The sequence below is a fragment of the Natrix helvetica genome (genome assembly GCF_964273705.1).
Source record: "Natrix helvetica genome assembly, chromosome: 7".
Classification (NCBI taxonomy): domain Eukaryota; kingdom Metazoa; phylum Chordata; class Lepidosauria; order Squamata; family Natricidae; genus Natrix; species Natrix helvetica.
The window spans coordinates 24856014-24879929 of record NC_138558.1 but is presented as its reverse complement, the minus strand read 5'-3'; the positions used below and the strand labels follow the sequence as shown (position 1 = coordinate 24879929).

At 39.7% G+C, this 23916-nt stretch overlaps 1 protein-coding gene across 1 annotated transcript; it reads left to right on the top strand.

Annotated features, from left to right (window-relative positions):
* Positions 1-473: 473 nt before the first annotated feature.
* Positions 474-18159, top strand: LOC309395402 (complement factor I-like). Its single transcript, XM_081959599.1, has 14 exons — positions 474-836; positions 995-1250; positions 1745-1895; positions 3595-3764; positions 5000-5110; positions 5229-5333; positions 7295-7321; positions 8303-8347; positions 9078-9098; positions 9457-9560; positions 12768-12874; positions 14589-14866; positions 16357-16458; positions 17339-18159. The coding sequence occupies exons 1-14, from the start codon at positions 774-776 to the stop codon at positions 17554-17556; spliced, it is 1758 nt and encodes a 585-aa protein (XP_081815725.1). The 5' UTR covers positions 474-773; the 3' UTR covers positions 17557-18159.
* The last annotated feature ends 5757 nt before the right edge of the window (positions 18160-23916 follow it).

Sequence of the window (23916 nt, the reverse complement as noted above, 5' to 3'; positions counted from 1 at the left end):
CTTCCTTTTCGCCTCTGCTTAAAAATTCTAAATGTTATAAAATGTTTTCATTTTTCTCTAATAATTCCTTTTCACACTCTGCCTAAAAATGAAATTAATCTTATAACACTGGTTTTAATAGGGTGATCATCAATCTTATTATTCTTATTGATGCTATACTAATTTGATTTTAATGAAGATAATAATCTAACTGATGATCTAGCATACTGCTGCAATCTCTAATCAAATTGCTTGATATTCCATGGTTTCATAATTTGATTTGTATTTTAGTACCATTCTGCATTATTTCATCATCTCCAACATAAGGAAGAACTTGCATTTCTCTCCTTTCTAACACACCTTTCTATTCCAAGGATTTGAGCAACTGACCAAACATAACCCTGATATAAACTTACTGTTTATTATGCAAATAACAGCCAATCATGATTGATGTATTAGGACTGTTCTACAGAGGCACATAAAGGAAGTGCTCTGTAGAAAACTGAAAGTGTTGAGGCTGGATTTGAAGGATTAAGCACTAAATAGTACATTTGTACTAGGCATTTTCTTTATATACTTTTTATAACAGCTTTTTCTTGGACTTAGGGCGAAACTGAGGCGAAGAACCTTTTCAAAAGAGTCAGGAATTCTAGAACTACCACAGTAGAGAGGGACTTGCACTGATTTCAGCATTATATTTTAAATATTTGTTTATAGTTAAAAATTAAACACAGGCAACTAAGAGAGGATTTGAGAGCAAGAATCTGTTCTGGGTGTGCAGATTTTTCTTCATCATGAAACAAGGACCAGTTCTTTTGTTTATACTATACCTGTCACATCATGCTTTTGCACAAGGGGTAAGCTTTTATTTTAATTAAATTGTGGTTGACAGACTTTCCTTACTACATTTTAAGGAGTATTTTAAGCAGTTAATAAACCTCCTGTGAAGTATATATTTAAAAATCTTAAGAAAATGAGTTAATTTCATAATTTTTGTTTCTGTTCTTTCTCCTAGCAAGAGAATTACTTGATAGAGGAATGTGTGAAGAACAATTACACAGAGCGATCTTGTGAGAAAGTTTTTTGTGAGCCTTGGCAGACGTGCATAGCAGGAACCTGTCAGTGTAAAATACCTTACCAGTGCCCCAAAAATGGCACTTCCGTTTGTTCCAATGTCAAAAGGAGCTTCCAAACTTACTGTCAACTAAAAAGTTACGAGTGTCGTCAAAAATTCAGCAAATTTATGAACAGGGGTAGTTGTAACCCTGGAGGTAAAAAAAAAGACTTTTTTTTTGCTCTTTCAGCTATCACTAGTAGGAGGAGACAAACTTTAAGACTGAAATGCAATATAGAAGTATTTTGACAATGATAGGTACTTTGAGTAATTCTGTTTCACTTTGGGCCAAATTCTAGAGATTACTATGTATTTCCCTTTCATATGTCTGGTTTTCTTTCATAAATGGCTCAAAGAAGAGTAGCATTTTGAGAAGTGGGCTACCAAAATGAATTGGAGGGATGGGGACTGTCTACTCGTAACAATCAGAAGAAAGTTCTATTAAACTCATATTTTTTTAAAAAAAATATTCTAGTGGCTTTTTTTTTACAAATGTATATATTTGTAGATATTTACATAAGTTGTTTTATTGGAGCATTTGTGTCTTACTGCTGTAGATTAGCCAGTTTATAGTTAATAGAATCAATCTCTGTCTTCTGTAAGGTGCAGAAACATACAGTATATATTAATAGATTTTGATGTGTTTTCTAGATCGTTTTAATATTCTTTTCAATCCAAGAAATTCCAGCTCAGAAGGAATTGTTCAGGTTGAACTGAGCAACTCAGAGATATCATACATATGTGGGAAAGGATTAACCATCAATGAAGCCAACGTGATCTGTAGACATCTTGGTTTTGCTAGGTAAGATTCTCTAATACAGGGGTGTCAAACTTGATTTCATTGAGGGCTGCATCAGGGTTGTGTTTGACTTTGGGGGACCCAGGTGGGCGTGGCCAGCTCAGCATCACTCATGGGCGCCTGTGGTGGCTGAAGCGCTCTGCCAGCAAAAATGGGCTCCCAAGCTCCATTTTTGGCTGTGATGACCTCCTGCAACCCTCTGCCAGTGAAAACAGAGTGGGGAGTGCCTCCCACAGCCCTTGCGAGCTCAATTTTAGGCTGCACCATGGGCTGGTCCTTCACTGTTTTCAGGGCAGCCCTGTGGGCCAGATCTAAGCACCCCATGAGCTGGCTGCAGTTCCCGAGCCTTGAGTTTGACACTCCTGCTCTAATAGAATAAAATGTTTTTGTGCTAATAACTTTACATAAAATATTCTTTAGAGAACAATAGTTCTTCCTTTTTTAAAAAAAAATAAATGAAAACATATTAGAGGAGCTTCCTTCACTATGTAGATTTTCAAGTATCATTACAAAAATCACAATCTGTTGACAATATCATCTATGTATAAAAATTTCAGTTTTTTTACTTCAAGTAGCATCGGCAACCTTTGTGGGGCCAAGACCCTCATTCAGTTTTGTGTGATGCAGTGAGGCCAATATTCAAAAGTTGGAATGGTCAGGAAAAAAGGGATGAGGCCAGAGCAAAAATGTGTAATTAAATTAATGTGCAATCCACAACTTGAAAAAAATAATATTTTGTAGCAATCACATACCTGTTCCTTTAGAACATGAAGTTTTTAAAAAGAGGACAGCACTTATTTTATTTGATTCAATAATTTTGCTTTCAAATATTTCATTGGAATGAAGGTGAATGAGGAAGAAGTGATTCTTTATTCCTGATTTATGGAAGAAACTATTAATACAACCGAAAAATAAAATCCCAAAGAAGAAACTATCCATAGCTCACTACTGAATTTCAGAATGCTTGGTGCACTATGAACTTGATTATTTGTTGGCAAACATTCCATTACCTAGTTACTAACATCATTGGCACTGATCATGTTACCTAGTTGGGTAATAAAATACCTGCCAGCAAATAACAAAACTCAGAGAATAACAAGGACTCAACGTAAAAAAAAATGTGCTGCATTTTTTTTACTTGGAAGGTATCACATCTATCCCTGCTATTGCTGCTTTGTTGTTGTTAATGTCCAAACAGATAATTCTTTCTTTCTTTCTTTCTTTCTTTCTTTCTTTCTTTCTTTCTTTCTTTCTTTCTTTCTTTCTTTCTTTCTTCTTTCTTTTCACGGTTATCTTTTGGTGCACCAACTTTTTCCAGCTCTATTCTTCTCTTTCTCCATTTTTCATTCCCCAGTGCACTATTTCTTCCTTTGAATTTCCTTCCTCATCTTCCCCCTGCTCTTTTTCTCTGAGCATATCATTTTTCTATCTACCTCTGGGGATGGGGTTTACTTACATTCATGGTAATTTTACTTTGGGGAAAACATTACTTTTGTTCCCATTGTTCTTTTTCTCTGAAATATAAGATAATCGTAAATAAGATAAATGCCCTAAATCATAGATAATGATCAATAATAGATATATTGTTTATCAGGTGGAAAAGTAAAAGCTAGTTAACTAAGTGATTCATCTAATTTTACAATGCTGAGAGATGAAAATTTCAAGATGTTTGATTTGATTTATTTTTTGCTGAATTGTGTAGAGGAGCTGATAGGAGAGAAACTATTGACCCAGACGAAGACCAGGAGTCACTTAAATGCCTTAAAGCAACCTGCAGAGGGATAGAGACCAGGCTGGCTGAGTGTGGTTTAAGGAGAATGAATTTGACCACTGGGAAGTTGGCTAAGGTGACATGTAGTGCAGAATACAGAGGTTGGTAAAATATATAGTATAAATAACTAGCAATTTCTGATATTATAATTAGAAGTTAGAGACAAAAGTAGTCTGCAATAAACTATAATGCAAAATACTGATTTTCAGTGTTCCAGCGAGGCATATTCTCTTTATATTCTCTCAGCATCTTTGTAGCCACTGCAATGATCTGGCCTTAGTAGGGGGGTTTTTTGTGGGTGGATGTGACTGAATCCTAATGGATTCAATTAGAAGAGGGCATTATGGTCAGAGGTGGTATTCAGCTGGTTCAGACCACTTCGCCCAAACTGGTAGCAGAAATCGTGGGTGGGCCCGCTCACTGGCCTACCTGTCCCTGCTCTATGCACGTTTTTGAGGTCAGATGCATGTGCAGAAGGCGTGTGTAAAAGCAAAGTGCATGCACAGAAGGCCGTGTATATGCGTGGAAGGGGCACATGTGTCCATGGAGTGAGTGTGCATGTGTGTGGCGAACCGGTGGAAACAAAATGTGAAACCCACCGCTGATTACGGTCAATGAGTTCAATCTTCTCTTCTGTCCTACAAGCCAAAGTGAAATATCCATGAAAGACATCTCCCCAGCGTTCACTTAAATTCATTCCAGGAAGAGGAGTTACTACCTTCCTCATGAGATGGTTCCATTGTCAAGCTGCTCTTGCTTTCAGAATGTTCTCCCCAAAAATTCGACTGATGCTTTCCAGAGATGTTAATACAGGTTGTTCTTGACTTACGACCACAATTGAGCCCCAAATTTCTGTTGCTAAGTGCGACATTTGTTAAGTGAGTTTTGCCCCATTTTATGACTTTTCTTCCCATAGTTGTTAAGTGAATACCTGCAGTTCTTACGTTAGTAATATGGTTGTTAAGTGAATCTGGATACCTTATTGACTTTACTTGTCAGAAGGTTGCAAAAAGTGATCACATGACCTGGGACACTGAAGCCATGATAAATATGAGTCAGTTGCCAGGTGGCTGAAGTTTGATCATGTGACCATGGAGAGGCTGCAATGGCGTGGGGAGTGGGAAAAATGATCACGAGTCACTTTTTCCAGTGCCGTTGTAACTTCAAATGGTCACTAAACAAACTGTTCTAAGTCAAGGACTACCTGTAACTGAAGATAGTGGGACCTATCTATATTCCGGCACATTTGAAAGGCAACATGTTGGAGCAACCCAATTTAGCTATTTTATTTTCCACACCATGATTAACAATTTTTTTAAAAAATTCAACTTGTCAGGCTGTAGCGCCAGAGAATTCCGCTGTGTCAATGGAAAATGCATCCGTTTAACGAGAACATGTGATGGAATGAATGACTGTGGCGATTCAAGTGATGAATTATGTTGCAAAGGTATGTTCCTTTTCTACACGTATCTGTTCTATGTAAATATATATATATTTATTGCACAGTACTTAGCATAACTTTTAACAAACATTTACTTATTATATAATTATTTCTTTTCCAATAGCCTGCAAAAAGAAAGCTTTCCATTGTAACTCGGATGTGTGTATTCCAAGCAGCTACGTGTGTAATAATGAACTGGATTGCCTAACAGGAGAAGACGAACACAATTGTAAGCATTGCTTTCGAAAATTATCTATGGCTAGGTTCAATCTGTAATTTCCCCCATGGATATAAGCACTTGAATAAGTTTCAGATATCAGGTTGGAATCAGCTATTATTGCTATTTAAAACTAGCGTATAATAGAGCAATGATGGCTAACCTTTTTGACATTGCGTGCCAAAGCGCGTGCACTTTCTCCTAATGCAATGGATGTGCGACCCCACCCTTTTGCACCCCACCCCCATGCATGCGCACACGCCATCCCCATGCATGCGTGCATCAGTGGTGGGTTCCGGATCCCGTTCAAACCAGTATGGTTGGAATGGGCCCTGCAGCATTCACATGGATGCGCACAGTGCATGCATGCATCTTAGCGCCTCCGCGATGCTCCAGCTGCTCAGTATGCAGTATCCTCAGGCATGCACACATGTGTCTCCCGCATATGCCACGCCCATGGCAAATGCGTGGCAGAGACTGCAGTGCTGCATTCTAACCACTGTGCCACCGCAGCTCAATAGCTGGATTCCAGTTGGGTGAATATGATAAGCATAAAATAACAAATGACAGTCAGGAAATGATCTGATTATCAATCTGATTTACAACAAGGAGGTCAAACAAGATTGGTTGAAGAGTTGAATGAGATCAAAGGGCAAGGCTTTCGCTTAGAAGCCTTCCTTCTTGGTTTTATGCATCTCCTTAGAAGAAGGGCAAGGGGAACACCTGCTTTGTAACATTAGATTTCATCTAATCCCCATTTCCCTCACTGGAAAAAGAGTGAATCAGATGAAATGGCTGGATGGAGTTAGTTGATTTCAAAACTTTGTATGATCTGGAATGAGAGAACGGCTGAACTGATTTCAAAGAATTCCTTTCCACAACGGGAAAAGCTTATACCACAAACTGGCAGGAACCACTTTACATTTTCCCAACTGACAAGGCCAAAGTACATTTTGCCATTGGTAAGGCAGGGTTACGGTTGGATTCTTGGTATTCTCCGAGCTTGCTTGTTTTTCTATTGCAGTTTGATTACCTGTTCTGCAAATGTCAGCAGGAAAAAAACAACCGCAGAAAAACATTCAGTCCTAAACAACATATGTATATTCTCTACTAGGCAATGTAGGATGTACAGGTAGTCCTCAACTTACAACAGTTCATTAAGTGACCATTCAAAGTTATACCAGCACTGAAAAAAGTGACTTATGACCATCCTTCACACTTACGACCACTGCAGCATCTCCACGGTGACGTGATCAAAATTCAGAAGCTTGACAACTGACTCATACGTATGACAGCTGAAATGTCCCAGGGTCATGTGATCACCTTCTGACAAGGAAAGTCAATGGGGGAGCCAGATTCACTTAACAACTGAGTTACTAACTGAATAACTGCAATGATCCACGTAAGAGATGTGGCATGAAAATTTGTAAAATGGGGCAGAACCCACTTAACAAATGTCTCACTTAGCTAGAGAATTTTTGAGCTCAATTGTGGTCGTAAGTCAAAGACTAACTGTGTATTGTCAGTCTTTCTGGAAGAATGATATCCCAAATGGCATCCATAAGGTTTCTCCTTGTCCTCCAAATAGCTCCCAAGGGAAGGACATGGCACAGGTGAAAGTCAGTGGAGTCACCAGCAATGAAGCAAGTGGGCCAGAGAAATCTCATAGTTTAGCAATTCCAAATAGCTTAACTTCTCAAGGGCAATGGTGGCTGAAAGAATGTAGAAAACCTGACAAAGATTTCTTTGTTTGGGGAAAACCTGATCACTGCTATATTATTCGTTTTAATATGACTCACACAGGATTTTACTTGGAATGAATACAATCACTTTTTTTTGTGGGCCTAATTTTATCAAGTTGGTTGAAACAAGCTGTTTCACAGCTTTTCATAGTATGAATATGTAATTTTGTATAAAACGACACTTTTTAACATTTTAAATCATTTATTTGTATTCGCATTTATTTTCATTAGGTAATAAAACTGGAAGAACTAAAGAAGGTAAACTTCTTTGCATGTTTTTATACCTCTATTTATTGTTCTAGTCTTAAATGGGATTGTCTCTTTATCATCTCTTTGCTGGAAACCACTTAGTAGGGGTGGAAACAAAGTGATATTTGTCTGGCTTTTTGTCTGGGGGAATAATTACTCTGAATACCGTAATTTTAATAAGTTCTATCTGTGCCCTTGGAAATCTTGATTTGAAAGGGAGCTATGGATATGTTTAAAAAGACATGTAAAATAAATTTCATATGCATTAATTGTAAAAATAGAATGTTAAACAAGGGCTGGAAAATTTTTGGATGGCAAATAATAGCAGTAATGAATTATTATTATTTTAGCATCTATGAATAATACCCCTGTGGAGATTTTGGCTTTCAGTTCCAAGGTTTATATTCTTTTTATACCATAAAAATAACTCCATGAATTTTGTTGTATACAGTTCATTTTTTATTAGTGTCATATGTAAAGGTAAAGGTTCCCCTCACAAATATGTGCTAGTCATTCCCGACTCTAGGGGACAGTGCCCATTTCCCTTTCAAAGCCGAAGAGCCAGCGCTACCCAAAGACGTCTCCGTGATCATGTGGCCGGCATGACTAAATGCCAAAGGCGCACGGAATGCTGTTACCTTCCCACCAAAGGTGGTTCCTATTTTTCTACTTGCATTTTTTACGTGTTTTCAAACTGCTAGGTTGGCAGAAGCTGGGTCAAGTAATGGGAGCTCACTCCATTACTCGGCGCTAGGGATTTGAACCGCCAAACTGCCGACCTTCCTGATCGACAAGCTCAGTGACTTTGCCACTGAGCCACTGTCTCCCTGTATTAGTGTCATACTGAATATTAATTGTACAATAACTTTCTTTGCCTACCTTTCAAGGTGATATTTTTGACACTATACTTTGGTGTTAAATAAGATTTAAAAGACGAATAATAAGAATTTCACCTAAATGTTAACCATTATTCTACTTCAATAGAAACAGAAGGAAGAAAAGGAAACAACAAAGGTAAATTTGGCACAGAAAAAAGTAAACCTAGACTGTAAAGATAATATCTTACTAATATCATCATTTTGTAATTTTTTGTGTTTTCATTGTCTGCTTTGTAAGGTAAATTGGGAAATTGTATTTATGCTTCCTGTGTTTTAAAGGTGAACACATCAATAGTTAGGCAAAAACAGGTCTGCATTCACAGGGGTCGCCTAAGACCATCTGAAAACATATATTTTAGAAAAAATACGGAAAACATAAAATAATTTTATGGTTGGGGGTCCCCACAACATGAAGAACTGTATTAAAGGGTTGCGGTATTAGGAAGGTTGAAATCCACTGCCTTAGACTCTTAGGCGGTTTGGCTGGATGTCATGAAACTATTTTAGACTCAAAGCACTTGAAAAGCTGAAAAACCAATCGGGGCCCCAAAGAGGTATTGATATTCTACACAAGGATATGTTTAATTATGTGAACCTCTAGTCTACTGGAATCCTAGTAACAATCTGCAGCAAATGACACTGCAGTTTTAATCCACTACTTTACTTTTAGGTTTTTTAAAAACAGATTTTATGTTCACGTGGAGATGAACTCTAATTATTAAACATCAAAAAGCCCTTGAAAGCCACATAAATGAGACAGTTTAATGTTAACAAGTAATTCTTCGACTAAAACTATTTATGTATATACTCTACTAGGGAAATTTCTTTTACAATACTTTCGAATTAATTGTAATGTTTTTATTTTCTTGCAGAAGAATCATATCAAGTTATAGAGTCGATGGATGAAGGTAAATGTGTAGATAAATTACTATGAAACCTCATATTTTAAAAACAATCTTCTCTTTCTTCACATTTGTAAATTCTAGGGATGTGACAATGTTCAAGTAGGGTTATATACATCAGTTGAATGCAAAGCAATTTGCTAAATTGAAATATCATCCATTTTTAAAGTGGCTCTGAACATAACTCAAATTTTACACTTGCCATTATCTTACCATATTGATTTTCAGTGGACATCTGGGATAATAACTCTCTGAAATGTAAAACAAATTACAGAAATTAGCTAATATTAAATCTTTAATAATAAAGGCATTAAAAAATCTTAGCGTGTGAGTATTATGACACTGCTTATTTGTTTTATTAAAGAAAGAAAAAGGATAAAGACTTTGCTTCCAGTAATATCCTGTGGCATTAGAAATCACACAGTTACTCGTCGGAAGAGAATCGTTGGTGGATTTACTGCACAACCGGTAAATGCAAAAGGTGGCATTTGGTTAACGAAAGGTGTTTAATCTCAGGCGCCTGAGGTAATTACGAGGCTCATTGCTCATACAACAGTTTTATTTGGAACAGAATAGACGCAAGCGCAAACAAGTGCTCTGACAGCTCTTTTATACCCCGAGCTGTCATCGCAGCAACCAATAGAATTCTTCTAAACTTCCCGTCTGAAACAAACGTGAACGGGTCAATCAACTGGCATCCTGCCTGATTGACAGGAGGGGGCGGGACACTTACATATGTGACACTCCTTCCGCCCAGTTAGAGCACACATAGTCTTTGAGGTAAGCGGGTTTACTATGGATCCTTCCGGAACGCCTGGGCCCTGCCGAAACTTCAGCCGGGTTCTGCACCTGCACCATGTCTTGGGAAGTACTAGAGTCGCTGCTACCTAGGGAAGACTCATCTGCTCCATCTAGGCATGTAAGTCCTCCGACGAGAACGTGGCAGTCGCGTTTGTGAAACTTGTAACTGCTGGTCCAGGCCCCAGTTCCTCCGGACAGTCATTATCTGGGTCAGTTGTAGATGTATGTGGGGTGGGTTGCCTCTGGTCTGTTACATGTCTCCGTAGCTGGTCTACATGACGCCACCACACCCGCCCGTCGTCCAACCGGACCCTATAAGAACATGGTCCGGTTACCTGTATAATCTCACCTGGAACCCATTTGGGATCCCCTATACAGTTTCTCACAAATACTCTTTCCCCAAGTTGGAATTTGCAGGTGGCATTACATGGTATTGGGGTGTCGGACTGGTATGTAGGGTGTAGGCGATCTAAAATTGTGCGTAACCTACGGCCCATAAGAAGCTCAGCTGGGCTTTTTCCAGAAGTAGGACCTGGTGTTGTGTGTTGTGCTAATAAATAAGTATTAACTTTGTGTTCCCATGGGCCTTGCCCCATACGGCTGAGTGCTTCTTTTGCAGACTGGATGGCACGTTCAGCCCTGCCATTGCTCGCCGGATGGTACGGAGCTATTAATGCATGCCTGATGTCTAAGCTTGCCAAAAATGCTTGGAATGTGGCAGGTCAGTTGCGGCCCATTATCTGACACTATGATGTCGGGAATGCCACGGGTTGTGAATAGACGTTGTAAAACTCTTATTGTGGCTTCAGAAGTAATAGAATGCATGGTACAAAGTTCAACCCAATGTGAGAATGCATCTACCACTATTAAGAACGAGTGCCCCTGCATTGGGCCTGCAAAATCTATATGTAATCTTGACCAGGGGCCCCTTGGTGTTTCCCATTCTCTTGGTGGTGCTGCTGGAGGATTTGGCCTCGAGCTTTGGCATGGAAGGCATGCCAGTACCCAATCGGCTATGTCGCTGTCCATTTTTGGCCACCAAACATATCCTCTTGCTAATGCCTTCATATGCCTGGGTGGCTTGAATGTAAATGTTGTAGTACTTCATTGCGTAAGGCATTGGGTACTACTACTCGTGATCCCCAGAGCAAACAATCTTTGAGTTCGGAAAGTTCAGACCTTCTTCTAAAATACGGTTGGAATGTCTCAGCAATCTGGTTATTGGGCCATCCTCGTCGAACCCATTCTAAAACTTTTGAGATTGTGGGGTCTGCTTTAGAGTGCGCAGCTATATCTGTTGCAGATAGTGGTAGCTGCAATTCATCAATAAGTAATACATTGCTCGCTGGAGCAGGATCATTTGTCAATGTTGGAAGTGGACAACAACTGAGTGCATCTGCATGTCCCCAATTGTTTCCCTGGTCTGTACTCTACTCTGTATGAATAAGCTGTGAGGAATTCAATCCATCTCAACATGCGGGGTGATAATATAGTTGGTGTGGGCTTGTCCCCAGCTATAATTCTCAAAAGGGGCTTGTGATCTGTCTGTAATATGAATTGCCTGCCATAAAGATAATGGTGAAAATGTTTGATGCCCGCTGCGGCTGCTAATGCCTCCTTGTCCAATTGATTGTAATTTCTTTCTGTTTTGGACAAGGAGCGGGAAAAGTAAGCAATGGGCGCCTCAATTCCATTAGGTAGCCTGTGGCTCAAATCTGCGCCTATGCCATACGGGGATGCATCTGATGGCATGGCTTGGTGGGCATGGTGTGGCTTGGGCATGGCAGGTTACTGCAAAATCCCCATTCCCTCCCGATCAGCTGCGACTTGGGGGGCAGAGAATAGACGGGGGTGGAACCAGCCAGAGGTGGCATTTACCGTTTCTCCGAACTACTCAAAATGTCCACTTCTGGTTGTCCAGAACTGTAAGAACCTGCTGAATACCATCTCTGCAATACAGGTAGTCCTCATTTCAACTATTCATTTAGTGACCAATCAAAATTACAATGGGAATAAAAAAAGTGATTTATGACTCTTTTTCACATTTACAACTGTTGTAGCAACCCCATGGTTATGTGATTACATTTTGGATGGTTGGCAACCGGTAGGTTTTATGATGGTTACAGTGTCCTGGGGTCATGTTTTGCACCATTTGCAACCTTTTTACAAGGAAAGTCAATGGGTAAGCCAAATTCACTTAACAATCATTGAACTAACTTAACAACTGCCGCAACAAAAGTTGTAAAATGGGGCAAAACTCCCTCACTGTCTCTCTTAGCAAGGGAAATTTTGGGCTCAGTTGTGTTCATCAATTGAGGACTACCTGTAATCTAATAATCATTCAAAACAAGAAAATCTGGAGACTATAATGAGGAATTAATGTCTATGTTATAAAAGTCTTTAGAGATTCTCAGTCATCCAGGTCATGGTTGTCCCAAAGGGGCTTTTTCAGGAGACAACTGGTAATTTGCATCCTTTTAGATCCCCCACTATTCTGTCAGAGCTGAAGAAGCTTCTTAGATGAGAAGCAAAATGTCTTCTAAAGAAAAAACAAGAAAGTCCAGTTGCCTATTATATTTTCAATCCTTAGGTCCCTGCTTTCTTATTTCTCTCTTCTCTCTTTCTCTTCGATAGAGAGCCAGAATGGACAGCACAAGTAAATTAATGTTCTGTAATATTTGGAGAATTGCTATTTATCCTACACATTTTGCTGTCTCTGTAGATTAAATAAATCCACCGATGGGTAAAACAGTAAGAGCTTGCTGGGTATATACGTAATTTTTTTCAAAAACTGTTCTGGTTTTTAAAAATGTATCCTTAATAATCCAGATAGTTACATTGATTTTCTTTGGTCTCTTTCTCCCTTTTTAATAGCTTGAATTTCCCTGGCAAGTGGCCATTAGAGGTGAAGGGCAAACAGTGAACTGTGGTGGGACATTCATTGGAGGCTGTTGGGTTTTGACCGCTGCACACTGTGTTCGGTAGGAGACCTTTTGCATTGTTATAACTCCTTAAAGTTTTACATTGAGTTCATTGGGACATTCTTGTTGCGGCAATTAAAGGAAAACAGGATCTTCAGATAAAATCTTATATTGAAACCATAAGAGCCCAAATGTTGTTAGTTTTAAACGTATCCTTAAGAAATCTATTCAAAGTTACCTACGTGGTTCTGGAGATATAATAATAGGATATCAAATTCTGCTTGTAACATATGTTTGGGAGGAAGGACGTATGACTGTTGGTATTTGGTTTTACCTTGTGGACCTACTTCCAAGGTCCTTTGGATAATGTAGAGTTGTGCTTGAATGTGGATAGAGGTAGGAAAGCCATCTCAAAGTTCAGTATATGTTGAGATGTTGAGACTCTAGAAAGAGTGCAGAGAAGAGCAAAAAAGATGATTAGGGGACTGGAGGCTAAAATATATGAAAACTGGTTGCAGGAACTGGGTATGTCTAGTTTAATGAAAAGAAGGACTAGGGGAGACATGATAGCAGTGTTCCAATATCTCAGGAGTTGCCACAAAGAAGAGAGAGTCAAACTATTCTCCAAAGGATTTGAGGGTAGAACAAGAAACATTGGGTGGAAACTAATCAAGGAGAGAAGCAACTTAGAACTAAGAAAAAATTTCCTGACAGTTAGAACAATTAAACAGTGAAACAACTTGCCTCCAGAAGTTATGAATGCTCCAACACTGGAAGTTTTTAAGAAGATGTTGGATAACCATTTATCTGAAGTGATGTAGAGTTTCCTGCCTAAGCATTGAGTGCTCTGGTAGTACCTCAGAAGTGACTAAATACAAACTCTCTAATGAAGGTTAGAAATATCTATTAAAAATATCTATAAAATCCTAGATTCACGAAGTTGAAAAGGGTAGAATATTCACACCATTGACTCCTCTGCTTAGTTCAGGAATCCAAATTAATTACTCCTAGTAGAAGGCCATGTAGCCTCCGCTTGAAGCTCACCACAACTTTGGCTAATTGAATCTATCATCGAAGTATTCCCTTTTTTTCATGTTTTATTTATTTTATTTATATTACTTTCTATTTCCACTGAACAGTTTGATATCTGGGTTTAAATCAATCAATATCCAAATATTTGTAATAATATTCAGAAAAATACTATTAATAATATAACTATCTATCAATACAATTACAATAGCACATAACATCTTCATCATGAAATTATCTCCACATTAACATTTACTCTTTTATTATATCTCCTCTTTTATAACTTCTGTTTCTATTGTCTCATCATTGGTAAAATACATCCCACATCAAGAAATACTCAGTTTCTTCTTATCCTTAATAATGAGCGATAATCTGTCCATTTCTGCGCATTCTAATATTTTCTTAATTGCACTCTCACCTGACGGTATTTCATTATTTTTCCATTGTTGCACAAATACAATTCTAGCTGCAGTTAATATGCAGTATGTAAAACCAGTTTTATATATGGTTTTATTTATATCATCAAAGTATTCCTATTGTGGAGGATTTTCTCTAATGTTTGTTAAGAATCTGCCTTCCTAGCAGTTGGGTAAAGTATGTGTCTAAAAGAGGAAAATAATATAAAGCACTTCGCTTCTTAATCAACTCAAAATCTAATTGGAGCCAAATTTACTTCCTTATCAAGTTATACCTTAAACAATATTTCTCTTCCCCTCTTTTTTTATTTCCCTTTTCTTTTTGCTAGGAGGAGCCGTCTTCATGTTTATAAGGTTTGGACTGGGATGTTAGACTCAATAAAGTATGATACCAGGATAGAAACATATTCTTTAAAGAACATGATCATACATGAAAACTATAACTCCAAAACGTATGAAAATGATATTGCTTTGCTGGAGATGAAAACGAAAAATGCAGGGACTCCATGTTCTCCTCCTGATACTGTGCCAGTATGCATTCCCTGGTCACAATATATGTTCAGAGGCGGTCAACAGTGTAAAGTATCTGGCTGGGGACTTGATGAAGGTAATTAATACTTTACTTATTTGGTGAGATTATAAAACTGTTTTCTTTGGAATGAATATGTTCATAGTGTATCTAAACCTCAGTGGCTGTCTAGGCTCCATTTGAGGACATAAAGCAACGGAAGGCCCTTTTATTCATAATGTTGCAATTGTTGATTGGGAATCATCCAGAGTTTGATATAAAATGGGTGGTTAGATAATTGTTTTAAATAAATAAAAATTTACTAGGTACAGGTAGTCTTTACTTAATACCTGGCCACTGTTTGATGTTATGACAGACACACCCCCACCCAAAAAGCTACTTATGACCATATTTTGAAGTTATGGCTGTTCTTACAACCTTTAGCACGGATTTTGTAATGGCTCCCCTGCCTCCACCTCCCCAATCTCATTTTGGGCCTGCCCATCCCCCATTTACTTTCTGAAGATCTTCAGACCTCGTGTTGGGGAAAGAGGGCAGGCCACTTATTCCTGGCATGTCAAAATGGCAAAATACCCTTTTATTCATAATGTTGTAATTGTTGATTGGGAATCATCCAGAGTTTGATATAAAACGGGTGGTTAGATAAATGTTTTAAATAAATAAAATTTGTTAGGTATAAAGAAGTCTTCACTTAACATCTGGTCACTGTTTGAAGTTATGACAGACACACACTGCCCAAAAAGCTACTTATGATCATATTTTGAAGTTATGGCTGCTATAGTGTCTCATGGTCATTTCCTCTTACAACCTTCAGCACCAATGTTGTAACGGCTCCCCTGCCTCTCTACCCCATCTGACCTTTGGGCCAGCCCATCCCCCATTTACTTTCTGAATATATTTGGACTTCATGTTGGGGAAAGTGGCCAGGCCACTTATTCCTGGGATGTTTGGCTGCCTCCCAGAAGAGAGCACCACTTTCAGCATTCCCACAATTCTTTACAGGCATGTCAAAATGGCATCCGTTTCCCAGAGGCTGCCATGTGGCCTAGGGACAGACCATACTATTCTGCGTTCCTAATGCAGTCTGTACAGAACTGTGGAAAGTGCCAGAGCTCTGGAGATCTTCTAATTATAAGTGTGCAATGGATGACAGGGAAGAGGCCAAAGGAAGCGACCTGGTGAAAAGAGGGAATGTCTGCAGGGATCTGGTGTGGGGGGAAGCAGGTCCAAAGGCTGTGGTCACCCCAAGGGCGGAGAGTGGAAAAAGGGGTAATAAGGGATGGGGTAGGCCTTGGCCCACCTCTGAAGCACCCCATGCTCCATTTAACGGCCCGTATGGTCATTTAACGACTGCATCAGGGAGAACAGGGGTCGCTGAGACTGTCTTGCTTAAATTTCAACACCTGGTTTTTTTTTTAAATGTAATTAATTATTTGTCACAAAAATAATTGGATTAATTAAGTCAATTTTAATTTTAAAACTGTAGAAAGATTTGTCAACCTACTGAAAAAAAATTGTAATTGATCTTTGCTATTCATTTATTTGTCTCTTTCCCATTTCTTGTTTAGGATCTACAAGGCAATATACTCTTAAGTGGGGTTATGTTAATCTAATGGATAACTGTTCAGAAATCTACAAGAATCGATATTTCAAAGGAATGGAATGTGCCGGTGAGTATGAAATGAATAATTCTTACCTCTATTCCAGGGGTGTCCAAACTTGGGAACTTTAAGACTTGTGGACTTCAACTCCCAGAATACCCCAGCCAGCATGGCTGGCTGGGGAATCCTGGGAGTTGAAGTCCATAAGTCTTAAAGTTCCCAAGTTTGGACACCCCTGCTATATTCTGACACCATTACCTGAGCTGGTAGATAGAATGGGCCATCAAATGATGGTCTTTGATCAAAAAATTCAATATTAAATATATCATCCCAATCTAGAATGCATTCCTTTCCAGCCACCACAAACCAATAATGGATAGGTAATTTAAACATTGTTTGAGAAAGAATTTCATTGGCCGCCTCCATCCAGTTCTGGGACCACAAGTTTTTATGCACTTTGGGTTTTCTTCCAAATTGGACATTGTTTTAATTCAGTATTAAAAGCCAGTAAAGAATAAAGGTTCACATATTGAAGTAGGGATTTGAGATGTGTGTTCAGGTTTACCTCAGCCATAGAAGATTAACTCTGACGTTGAATTAGTTGCTATCAGTTCAATCACAATCTCTCAATACCTCACAGGATGGTTGGTTGTGGCAAAAACAGGAACAAGGAATCTTGTTGTGTATACCTTGAACTCCTGGAGAAAAGACAAGATGTAAATCTGAAAAAATACTAAAATAAAGTAAAATAAAATAATAAACTGAGGGATATCAATCATTTAACCGAATGAATTACAAATACTTTAGATTAAAAATCATAGCATGCAAGTAATATACTGCATATGTGTAGTAGTATGTTTCAGTGAATGACCAAAACATATGTGAAATTCTTCTTAAAAATATAAAATAAAGAATGTTCATAGGGAACTCTTTGTTTTTCTTCTTTCAGGTACAGATGATGGTTCTGTAGATGCCTGTAAAGGCGATTCAGGAGGACCTTTGGTTTGCTTTGACCCTAACAATGTGGGATATCTTTGGGGCATTGTGAGCTGGGGTGAAAACTGTGGTGAAAGGGGACATCCTGGTGTTTATACAAAAGTGGCACACTATTTTGATTGGATTGCTCGACACACTGGAATAAATCTCATTTCCAAATATAATTTGTGATTGTTAGAATGCAAATATTCTCCCCTTTTACCAGCATTAATGAAACAAAGATCAACTAGGCAACTGGTGGCTCAGTTCAACAAATATTAAGTACTTGAAGTTTAACTGATTTAACTATACAACAACAACAGTTCTTATACAATTTAAATTTTTGCTTTGTTGTTTGTGCCTTTGATTCGGCCTTGACTCTTGGTAGCTGCCTGATCCCAGCAATTTCAGTAAGATTTCAGAAATGATTTGCCATTCCCTTTTCATAGGGGCTGAAACAGAGTTGACTGGTGCGAATTTGGCCAGGTAACTTTGCACCTAAGGATTCTAGCCTGATGAGTTAACCATTATAATAAATTGGAAATTGTGAATTATTTGAAACATCTTCCTAAATAGATATATTACTATATATAAAAGTAGAGTTTAAACCTGTTAAAATCTCTAGTACTTAAAAGCGTATTTCAATATCGATTATGCCCCAGAAGAACTCTAGTGACTTATAAAATTGTACATTTATGGCTTTAAAACCTTGCTGACATTTTAGAAAAATCTGCTCTATTTTTGTATGTATTCACTTTGTATATTCAAATAAAAAATGATGTATGCAACAGGCAATGTTTCTCAGTTTGTTTTGATTAAGATCCACTAACTATGCATGTTAGTGATATAACAATATTACAAATATAAATAAAGATACACCTTGATGGCGAACCTATGGTACATGTGCCACAGGTGACACCGAGCCCTCTTTGCGGGCAGGCCGGCCATCGCCCCAGCCTAGCTCCACCATGCATTCGCTCCCACCAGCCAGCTGGTCTTCAGGTCTCTGCCATGCATGCAGAAGGAATGGGGCACATGCCAGGGGGCGCTCACATTGCATTTTGGGAGCTCGTGCAGTGCGCTCATGCACGTTTTGGCTTCCAGGTTGGTGCTGGAGACTTTCCAGGCCCAAAATGGGGTGTGGGGGGCAATCACATTGCATTTTGGGGCTTTGCGTAGTGCCCCTGAATCCCATTTTGACTTCCAGGTTGGTGTAGGAGGCCTTCCAGCCTCAAAATGTGGGTGGTGCATGCAGCCCCCCTCCCACCCCATTTTGGGGCTGGAAAGCTTCCTGCACCAAGCCAAAAATGGGCAAGGGGAGGGGGAGGGGTGCATGCCTGGGAGGATGGGGGAGTGTGGGGGAGCTGCGCATGCATGCCCAGGGGAAAGGGCGCATGCATGGGTGTGCAAGGGGGAGAGCACATGCGTTCTTTATGGGTGAGGTCTTTTATTAGTGCCAACATCCTGAAGCAATTCCTGGCCAATATCTTGCTACTTATTACTCAACATTTCCTGGAAATTCATTGTTAGACTATTTGTTTTAAATTTTGCAACAGAGGGCAACAAAAGCCAATCTTCCCTTTTTGAGAATATGTCTGTGTAAAATAAGAGTATGATACTCTTAAGATAAGAGGATGTCTGTGTAAAAAGAAACACAGCATGGTTTCTATTTCTCTCCACTTCCTTTTCGCCTCTACTTAAAAATTCTAAATGTTATAAAATGTTTAAATTTCTTTCTACTTCTTTTTCACCCTCTGCCTAAAAATGAAATTAATCTTATAACGCTGGTTTTAATAGGGTGACCATCAATCTTATATAAATAGTGCGACACTAATTTGATTTTAATGCAGATAATAATCTAATCTCTATGTCAGGCCTGCAGCCATATTCTCTTTTGGACCTTTGGCCTGCCACACTTTCTATTATTCTACCATGCTGTTTCTATTGTGAGAAAATGGGAGGGGGATTGTACGGAGTTAAATGCTACGTTAAGGCAGGACATAAAGCGAGATTTGGACATAGCATGAAACGGGTCAGACTATAAGATCTCCTGGGGGCCCCCATCTATCCCTTCTATCTTGTTATACATTTACTGAGTCTTGAAGTAAAACCGGAAACTTGAATGTCAAAAAATAACATCTGCTGTTGTAGGCCAAGTCAGTTGGAGGTCTCGCTTGCGAGTCAGGCATAGTGCTTAACCACAAAAGCCAGTATGTAACTAGTGCTTCCTGCATGCCAACTGCAGCCTAGACATGAAAGGGCAGCACAATATAATCTGCTTAGCCAATAGAAATGTTTTAAGATATTTCTGTGTTAGCTGTTTTGAGGAAGTTATAAGAACACGCTTCTCTCTAAGAACCTCACTCAGATGTCAAATGTGGGTTTACACTGTCTGAGCCATTTGGCCAAATAAAGCTTATCTTGATCTCGCAGTCCGAGTCTCCTGATTTTCTGCAACATTTGTGGCGAGCCAGCCAGGAGATGAGGAGCGATATTTCGCTGAGGATGGCACAGACTGACCAGTGCCCAATTGAGGCCGTCTAGTCCTACTTTCAGGCGCCAACAGAGAGTGTTTCTCTGGAAGGTGACTCACGGCCCTCTTTGGCACTTGGTGGTCACCGACCGATCCAAGAACTACCACGAGATCAAAACAAGCTCATAAATAACGCCGGCTGAGAAAAGAAGACACCTGCAGCCAAGTATTGTGGGAATTGTAGACCCACTCGGTTGAGAGTGGAAGAGGGGGCCCAATTACCCCCCTGAGTCCAGGATAGCGTCCCTTCCTAACAAAACCGGTGTATCCTAATGAGGCTCTAGAATTGTGTGGGTGGTTAAGTCATCGCAGTTCCTGAAGGCGACTGTGGTATTCCCAAGTCAGTGACCGTGTCTTAGAAATAGAACATGGGTGGTGAAGGAAGCGTTTCTCGAACGCCTCTTCAAAACATGTTACTCTATAGATCTTGATCTTTAAAAATATGCCAGCACTTGCTGGGAGATCCAAAAAAGTAGAGAAGAGAAGACACTGGATACCCCGGAACAAAGAAGAAGAAGGAAAAAAGAGTTGTAAGGTGTGTAATCCTGGGAGGACAGGATACAACACTCTTAGAAAAAAACCCTGAGATATAGTCAGTTACCAGGATGGGTAACAAGCCTCAAGCAGGAAAGAAAAAGAAAAAAAAAGAAAAAAAAGAGTCTCAATGAAACATTTAGTTCCTGTGTTGTTTTAACTTGTGTGTTTGCCTTTGTTGATATGTTTAAGTGTTTTTTGTTTTGTTTTTTAAAAAAAAAGAAAAGAAAAGAGAGAGAATCTCTGACATCAGTGCCCTCCACCTGTGTATCTTTGACATGAAATGGTTGACACTGAAGAAGTAGGAGACTCAGGAAGACAAAAGGTTGAATCAGATATTGGTTAGAAAGAACAAACAGTCCCATTAGGTGGGGCCAGGAGGAAGAAACCAAAAAGGTTACCGAAGGGAACAGTTGAAACAAAAACTCTAACTGCCCTTAAGGGAAATGTTATTGCCAGGAGCTGAGGGGGAGCTACGTAAGGTGTGGATATATGCTCCATTCTCAATGGCTAATTTATATAATTGGAAAAATCAAATTCCTAATTATAGAGAAAATCCAGATGAGATGCGTGTCCTTTTTGCATCCATTTTTCTACACTCACCAGTGTACTTGGGCAGACATACAAAGTCTGAAGGAATTTTTATTAACCCCAGAGAAAAGAAGGCTGGTGAATAAGCCTTTGCAGAAGGATCATGCAAAAGATCCAGACTGGACATGGTTACTAAAGGAACCAGATTGGGACCCTTAGTCCATTCAGCTGCAAAACTATTGGACATTAGTTTTGTTAGGACTCAAACAAAAGTTAAGAACTTAGAGAAGGTCTATCAAATTCAACAGAAACAGGATGAAAATCCAGGGGAAATCCTAGAATGCATTTATCAAACCTTTAGGCAATATACCAAATTAGATCCTGAGGCTGAAGAAAATAAGAGAATGGTCAATATGATCTTCATTGGTCAGTCTGCAGATGACATTAGAGGCAAATTAGAGAAGACCAAGGGGCCCCCAGGAAAGGCATCTCTGAACTTATGGAATTAGCATATAAAGCATATAGTAATTGGGCTCAAATTTTAGAGAAGAAGGAACTTTAAAAGGCGAGAGGAAACACATTTTTTCTCACTGAGGCTCTTAGACAGAAAGAGTGGGATGCCAGGGGTTGCCAGAAGTATCAGTAATTAGAATCCCATGCCGGATTAGAGGACGAGCCCTCCAGTTGGCAAAAGGAAAGATGGTTAATGTCTACACAGACAGAAAATATATATATTTAGAGTTTTACATGCTCATGGGGCTATTTGGAAAGAAAGTACCTGTCTCTGTTGTGCATAAAACAACCTAAAGACAGGATGGAATGGATGCCAAATTTTCCCCAACTAGCCAAACTACTCTATGAATTTACAAAGGGGGTGAAAAAGAACCCTTTGTTTGGGAACTGGAACAGAAACAAGCATTTGAAACCTTGAAGTAAAAATTGTCTCAAGCTCCTGTTATGGGACTTCCCAAGAAACCTTTTAATTTGTATGTGAACTCAAAGCCACCGCTCTTCTGATAGAGAAAGCTAATAAATTGACTTTTGGACAACCAACTAATTTATAAGTATCAAACTCTCCTCACTCATAATCCTCAAGTGACATTGAAACAGACAAATGCCCTTAATGTGGCCACCCTCTTGCCTAACTAGGGGCCTCATGAGTGAGTCAAATGGTGGGAGAATTAAACAAACAGACATAAGAAATCCAACAATATTGTGTGTCCCTTAGCCCACTGTTTCTGAGCACCTCTAGTCATAATATTCAGGTGGGAGAAAGTAAAGGTAAAACACTGGAAAGGAGAAGAACTTGAAACCCAAGTGAAAGGGCCTGTATACTGTGGTTAGGGGTTCTCCACTTGCAGTAAGAGTGTTGGAATCCAGGTTTTGGATTCACTGGACTCGAGTTAAGCCAGCTGCTGATGAGCATTGGGAGCCAGACCAGGATGAAGCCCGTCTTTTAGTGGTACGCTTGAGAAAGCGCCCCTATAACTGTCCTACCGGCAATGGCCAACTTACATATGGGGCAGAAGAGGCCTTACTGGTGTCACCCCTGGAAGCTGACATCTTTACATATAGCCGAAGATTTGGAGGAAGAAGAGAACTTTCCAATTGTTAGATGTAACCCTGTCAGGGGATGGATAGTCAAGCATACATAGCCAGAGCTACATTATCTGTTGCTTTAGTGAGTGTGCTTGCCCTTATTGTGATTTGCTGTGTTGGATATTCATTCTACTGGATTCGCTCCCTCCCCAGAAAGGCAGGTGCTGAGTCAAAAAATCATTGATTGTGACAGACAGCATTACGAAACCCCTGGAGACACTTATGTTTGAGGAAACCTGGGAGTGGGCTCTCTGTAGTGCTATATTAGTCCTAGGTCTGTGGACATTGTATGTTACAAATAGGGGTTGGTTTTGTGGAACACCTAAGATTGATATTGCCCTTTCCCAAGTCACATATAACCCTAACCTTCTTCCTGACGTGGTGATTTTGTAGATTAAGAGAATTGTGATTGGGTAGGTTCTTTGTAAAGGACAATTATGAGTTTTTTAATGGCTTTGCCTGTTATTGGCAAAGGGCCTGCTGAGTGATAACATCCTGAACAGTAGTTCCTAGTGTTGTGAGAATGCCTGAGTGACCCCCCCCTTGCCCTTGAGGGAGGATCCGAGGCTGTTGAGAACCCCAAGGAACAGGGCAGGATCAGGTCACAGGGTGTGGATGCTTTGGGACAGGTCCGCTCCCGCCAAAGGCGCATTGTCTATGCATGGGGATGGAACCATAGGCCAACTCCAAGACCTAAGGACCAGCCTCTGACAATCCCGGTAAAAAGTGGGATAGAACAAAGGGAGAACGGGCCCCTGCAACAATTGAGAAAAGGGAACTATATGTTAAGAATACTGGAATTGGGTCAAAGCCTAAGTAATCAGTCTGACCCTGCCCTAAGTCAAAAGTGCTGGTTGTGCTTGTCTGCTGGCCCTTCATCTTACAATGCAGTTCCAGTTGACCCAGATCTTTGGGAAAAGACCAGGGCCACAATAGTCCTTGAGAGAGATGGTAGATGGAGAACCAACACAGCAGAAGCCAAGTCTCAAGGTGACTTTTATAATGCACTCCAAAGGCTGGGGATGAATCACCTATCCATTGTTGGCCCCATAGCCATGGGTATGGAAATCATAGGGTCACCCTCCTTGTGCGTCAAACATTATCAGAAACCTGGCATTCCTGTGGGGTCACTGTCAGAAGAACAATGTCCATCCGAAATGTACCTTGCCCCTAGAAAGACACTCGTGCATGTAAAATTAACCTGCAGTATGTCTCCATCTGCCCACAACCTCTTCCAACAGAAGGTCACCTTCTCGCTTCTGCCCCCCCCTCGCTAGTAACCGTTGGGAGGGGAATTTGACTACTGAAAAATGCCCAACGCCATTTCAGCCACCCTGATTCCCAATTTGGCTCTC